At 40.5% G+C, this 6304-nt stretch overlaps 1 protein-coding gene across 1 annotated transcript; it reads left to right on the plus strand.

Moving 5' to 3' along the window:
• Positions 1–826: 826 nt before the first annotated feature.
• On the plus strand, positions 827–4053 carry LOC118424209 (kelch repeat and BTB domain-containing protein 8-like). Its single transcript, XM_035832744.1, has 5 exons — positions 827–856; positions 999–1232; positions 1625–1764; positions 1892–2095; positions 2347–4053. The coding sequence occupies exons 1-5, from the start codon at positions 827–829 to the stop codon at positions 3221–3223; spliced, it is 1485 nt and encodes a 494-aa protein (XP_035688637.1). The 3' UTR covers positions 3224–4053.
• The last annotated feature ends 2251 nt before the right edge of the window (positions 4054–6304 follow it).

Consider the following 6304-nt stretch of genomic DNA (forward strand, 5'->3'; position numbering starts at 1 on the left):
CCGAAGGTCGCCTACTCAGTGATCTTTAGAGACCAAGGAGCTTTTATGTTAGCTCCTTGTTAGAGACGTAGTTTATTTTGCTGGCGTTTTGTGATAGAGTAATTGGGCTTGCTCTGAAAAGGGCCAGTTGTTTGAGAAGGCAGTGTATAACAATAACGGCAGCCTAACACATGGTGTGTCCTATGCCCAGCAGTTGGTTTCTCGGAGTGCGGAAATATTTGTGGTCACTGGTTTACCAGTGGGGAATGTTTCCAGTGCTAATTCCGGTAAACCGGTGCTGAAGTTTCCTCATAACTGGAAAACTAGTGACGATAAGTATTCCCCACTGGTAAGCCAGTGACAACGTGACCTTCATCACTGGAAAACTAGCGACGATAAGTATTCCCCACTGGTAAGCCAGTGACAACGTGACCGTCATCACTGGAAAACTAGTGACGATAAATATTCACCACTGGTAAGCCAGTGACAACGTGACCTTCATCACTGGAAAACTAGTGACGATAAATATTCCCCACTGGTAAGCCAGTGACAACGTGACCTTCTTCACTGGAAAATTAGTGACGATAAATATTCACCACTGGTAAGCCAGTGACAACGTGACCTTCATCACTGGAAAACTAGTGACGATAAGTATTCCCCACTGGTAAGCCAGTGACGACTTCATCATTGGATACCGAGTGATCAGAAATTTACCCATGACCTCGGTAGCTTTGCGACACTCTAAGGTGAAAGGATAGTAGAGTTTTCTTTTACACAACGAATTGCGTGTAATCTCTTTACACAACCGATTGATCTCACATGCTGACATTTCAGGGCCTGTTAAAAGATGTCAAAAGAAGCATTAGAATGTCAGCAGGTGAGACAAATTGGTTGTGAAAAGGAAACTCCACTATCCTATGATCTACCAAACTGAGGATTTTTTTTCATATGTGGTGAAAGTTTGAACATTATTACGTTTTGTTGTTTTTCAGGACTTGGATGCAGGCATGTTTGGGGAGATCCTGAGTTACATCTACTCGGGGACCCTCTATGTGTCCCTGGACAAAGTGCAGCCCCTGTACCAGGCAGCCGACCTCCTCCAACTGGACTATGTGAGAGACACCTGCAGCAGCTACATGGCCATGAACGTGGAGCGCTCCACCTGTGTAGACCTGTACAAGTTTGCTGATGTCTTCTCTGTGGACATTGTTCTGAAGAGTTGTTGGCAGTGGATTGCCAAACACTTTACTGAGGTTAGCCTTTATATTTGTCGATGTAACATAGGGAATAAAAGCAGCAGTAACGAGACATGATTATGTAATATTTGAAGGAAAATAGACCTTTCATAACAAAATGGTATTGTAAAAAGCTTAAGATAAATTAAAATGTTCAAAATCAATGGCACCATTTTTAAAATCAATTTTGGTATGTAAAGGTTAAGTTTGACCAATCATTCAGTCTAATATAACCAGCTGCTGCTATGCAGTGTGCTTGTGGAACTGATCTGCTACACTGATATTGGCTATACATGTACATATAGTAGAGCATTTTGTTGCTTTTATCATTAGTATATTATAGCACATATAGATTCTTTTATTTCAGAGCAAGATTAAGTCACATTCTTCTTGTACTCCACACTTCACAGGTTGTGTCCAGTGTTGACTTTTTCAGCCTGAGTGTGGATCAGCTGACTGAAATCATCAGCCATGATGAGCTGGATGATAAAGAGGAGACAACAGTGTGGGAAGCTGTGGTGAGATGGGTGCAGCACAGCAAGGAGGACAGGTGGGTGTTATAGAATTGTTCACACCTTGTGTCTACTTAATTGGACGTGTACCTATAGAAGCCAGTCTGTCCATATTTTCTGTAGTAATGTAAAAAAAGTTTAACTATGTCAAGTTGTACCCAACAGATTGCACCACCTGCCCAGCATCCTCCCTCACATCCGCTTCAACCTGCTGACCTCAGATGACACGGCAGCCATCTTGGATCATCCCCTGGTCAGGGAGGATCCTGGGAGCTGTGAGGTCATCAAGACTGTGGTACAGAAAAGGAACTCTAATCTAAAAGCGAGGCTTGGGATGACTACAGAAATGGTTATGCTGTCCCATGTAGAGTCAGTATACTACTTTGTTTGGCTTTGTAGGTTTAAAAGCTTTGTACAAAATTATTCCTCTTTTGCAGTACACATTTCTTTTTGATAGTCTAACCTCATTCTATCTTTTAATAAATCCCATTTCTCATGCATGCATGCAAGGCTAGATTTGAAAGATTTGCATGCTGTGATTTTGGCTTAATTTCTTAGGAAGAGTTACGAGTTTCCATTCCATTTTCATAACATTTTGCTATGTATTTTATCATCTCCAGTTCGAAAGAGCTCCTCTTTATGAACCCTCGGGAAGGGAAATACATCAGCTGCAGTTACAAGTCAGAAGACCTCCCTAGTTTCACAGATGTGACAGTCACCAGTGATAACAACATCTACGTCCTGACTCGTGATCGAGAGAGGAACAATGAATTGTCCGTGTTTAAGTACAACCATGCTGCAAATGTGTGGGAACATGCTGGCATGTCCTCAGTATCTAAGTGGCTACAACAGGAAAATGGTTTTAGATACTACAATGAGCGTCTTGTTGAAGTTGATGGGGTTTTATTCTATCTTGCTGGCGGTAAAGTTGAAGACAGTGGCTTGGTATGGATGAGGAAGTACAACTGTCACACAGATCAGTGGCAGGAATGTTCACAGCTGAAACTTGACTATAATTCACACTACCAAAGTGCAGCATTGTCCTGCAGTTCACACCTCTATTTTATCGCAAGTATGGAAGTGCATCGCTACGACCCAAAGCAGGACTGTTGGTGCAAGCGAGCCACACCGATCGACATTGCTGAAGTCTGTTCAGCAGTTGTCATGGGAACAGAGATTTTCTGCACAGATGGTGACTTCAGTCAGACTCTGGTGTACGACACAGAGTCAGACTGCTGGCAGGAACTGGAAGGCTGGCCCAACACAGAAAACCTTGGTATTGATATAGTTCCCAGTCTTTTTGTACTGGATAACCGAATGCATGTATTGTTAAACTGTACTAGTGAATCCGAGGAAGCATACATATATCTCCTAAACGTGTATGACAGGTCTGCTGACACCTGGAGTGACGTGAAGGCCAGTCTGCCTTATAAGAGATATTATGGGCAGTGTTCTCCTGTGGCACGTATATACCTACCATATCTTAAGGGGGCATGAAAACTTGTCTGCGTTGATGCACAGTTTAAGGAAATATAGAGTACCAACAGGGCTCATAAGATTTTGTTTAGTTTTTTTTTTGTTTACTGGTTTCGCTGTATTACTCCACAATAGGGTGGATCTTCTGGTACTTGATTTTTATAGTTAAATAGAAAACTTATAGAAACGCTTTCTCATTTCGTATAGGTAAGGGACTGTTTAAGTAAGCACACCCTAAGCTTTATACAGCTTTTACCATTATTTAACGTTTAATCCAAATTGTATGTTACATGCATTTTCCCTTGGTGTCATTAACATTATATTTGTTTGTAGGCACATTGTGTGTTATTTGTTAGGTCACACCAATTTTATTTCTTGCTTCTCGGGATTTTTTCAGATACAAGTTAGACCGGAAGGTCGAAAAAAAAAATAATGTTTTTTAAATGTCTGGCGTGAAGAGATATGGCTTTAATAACAAAAAAACTGAAGAGTTTAATGGCACGTTTTATAGAGTCGATTCCATGACACCATGCGGGTTTTTCAACTATATTTGTAATGCTTTAGAATTAATGTCATATAATTATAAATTGTTATTAATATTCATAAATATTTTGAAAAAAGGAAATACAGAAATACCATGTTTTAGAATTAGTTTTGATAGCTTGCATTTCTAAAGTTACCATCGAAAGATATCATTTTTAAGCATAAATTACAATTATAAAATTGTTTGTTTCAACTTTAGAAATATTTCGAAATAAAGAATGCCCCCTGTAACGAACGCTAATCCTCCCAATGTCTGTTTTGGTCGGGCAGTGGACCGCCGACAGGGCAGGAAGTCACTCTGGCGTGACGCCAGGCCAGAGTTCACTAACAGGCGTGCGACAAGTTACAAAGATAAAAACAATTTTTTTTTTCTGCACAAAAAGGGCCAACAAATATTGCAAACAATCAGGAAGTGACAACAGCAAGAACGAAAAGTTACAACATTAGTTTAATCCATGCCAAACTAGCACAAAATTTGACACAGTTCAGCGGGTATATCATCTGTCAAATCGCACAAGTTTGGCATCAAAGGGAGGCATTTGGCTTCTAATACGCAGTTCTTTTGTATTGTATTGTATTGTTTGGGCCGGCTACTCTCTCTTCGCAGCCAGGGGCTGAATTGCGAGGAGCTTACAATAGGCGGGGCTAAGCCGCAAGGGTCTGAAATGGCAGCCTGTATACAGCGCCTAATGACCTCAATACGACAGTAATTGCCCCATGTGCGGCCAGGGACTGTAGGTTTTTGAACCACTCACACCGCACCATCGCACATGTGGCGGGTTCTTTAAACGGAAAGCTGGACTATATATTCTATAGAACATAGTACAGCGTAAAAGAGCGCGCCGCTTCCGGGTCCGCTCAGTTGTGCTCGGGACGCCGTGAGAGACGGACGCACGGCAAATGCGCTCCCGCAAGTCCGTTATCACACTCTTTGATTGATATATGTCACCCACCATACACTTTGAGCGACTATCTTATGGTGAAATCATTATGATCAGTGCTAAATAAAGGACTAATTTCTCCATGTCATACATGCACCTGGTATCATAGTAGACTATATGGAGTAGATAACTATACACGATATACATTGAGTATGACATACAAGGATGAAATCTGAAAAATATCAGACGGGCACTTTCTCCAAAGACTATTTCACTGTTAGGAGCAACCTGACAAATGCCCAGCGGCAGACCACGGAGACCCGGAAAGGCGAAAGTCAGCGCATCGGTAAGTTTCTTTGTTTGTTTAGTAAGCCGTGTTTGTAATCAAAGGTACCCTAGGTTTGACAGTATAGCATAAGTTGTGAAAATTAGTTAATATAGGTAAAGTAACTGCTTAGCTTTTAATTAAAAAAAAATAGGTCTAGCTAACTAAAACGCTATGACTGCAGTTTGTGGATATGATAGATCACATGGGGTGAAGGTGCAAGGGTCACAGTGCACGTCCTTGCAACAGCTGACGGCAATTTCGTAGGGCAACCTATGCATGCTGGTAGAGAAGTCCACGGCACTTCAATTCTCAGGCTCTGCATTAGGTCGAAAGAACACATCATAGTAACAATCAACCGATTTCACTCAAAGTTAGGCGACTTCACAACGTACTCGGATTTTTCTGCCAAATAGTTGTGTCTGTGAACGGGGTAGCGATTATCAACGTTGCTGACTTTCGGATTGCGTGTATCATCGATGATTGAGGTAATTCTAAGCTAAATTGCTATAAAAGCGTGGATGGTGGCTGTATTTACATCAGAGTGAATTGTAGTTGCTGTTTAGTGTCCCTAAACTGTTAACTTCAAGACTACAGTCGAACTGAACGGGCTATGATCTAACTTTATATGTATGACACGTAGCTATCGTGCAACACTTCTTACCCGCATTTGATCTCCTCAGACCCAGAGGTAACGTTATAAAGATGATAGTACATTTTTTGTCCATGGAAGTAACATACATGCATGCGAGAATTGTAGTGTATGAGACATGGAAATCAATACATAGAAAATACAAACACTAGCAAAATACCGATCAATGCTAGGGAAAAAAGAAACTTATGCCCATAGTGAAAACATTATGCCCATAGTGAAAACATGATTATGCCCATAGTGAAAACATTATGCCCATAGTGAAAACTTATGCCTATAATGAAAACCTATGCCCATAGTGAAAACTCAATTATTTGAACACACATGTCAACAAGGAGCTATAATTGTTCCACTACTGCAAGTGCAAAGACACTTTACAAATGAATATTCATGTACACTCTGGAGATATGACATATGATGACAGAAGTTAAAACTTGCAATAACTTGTTCAAGTTCCAATAACAAATGTAAAAAAAAAACCTATGTCATATATAATGTACAGCAATAATTGTCTAAATAAAGATTATCTCAGTCAACTTTGCTGTTAGGAAATTTCTCATACTTGTATACTGAGTAAAAATAGAGGCACTTGAACAAGCTAACTTCTCCAAAAAGGTAACTGTTTTGTACAATTGCTTTCAACTATCAAGTTTACTGGTATCATTATGGCAAGGATGGACGATGAATTTGACTATAAACAA

The sequence above is a fragment of the Branchiostoma floridae genome, chromosome 10, assembly GCF_000003815.2.
Source record: "Branchiostoma floridae strain S238N-H82 chromosome 10, Bfl_VNyyK, whole genome shotgun sequence".
Lineage (NCBI taxonomy): Eukaryota > Metazoa > Chordata > Leptocardii > Amphioxiformes > Branchiostomatidae > Branchiostoma > Branchiostoma floridae.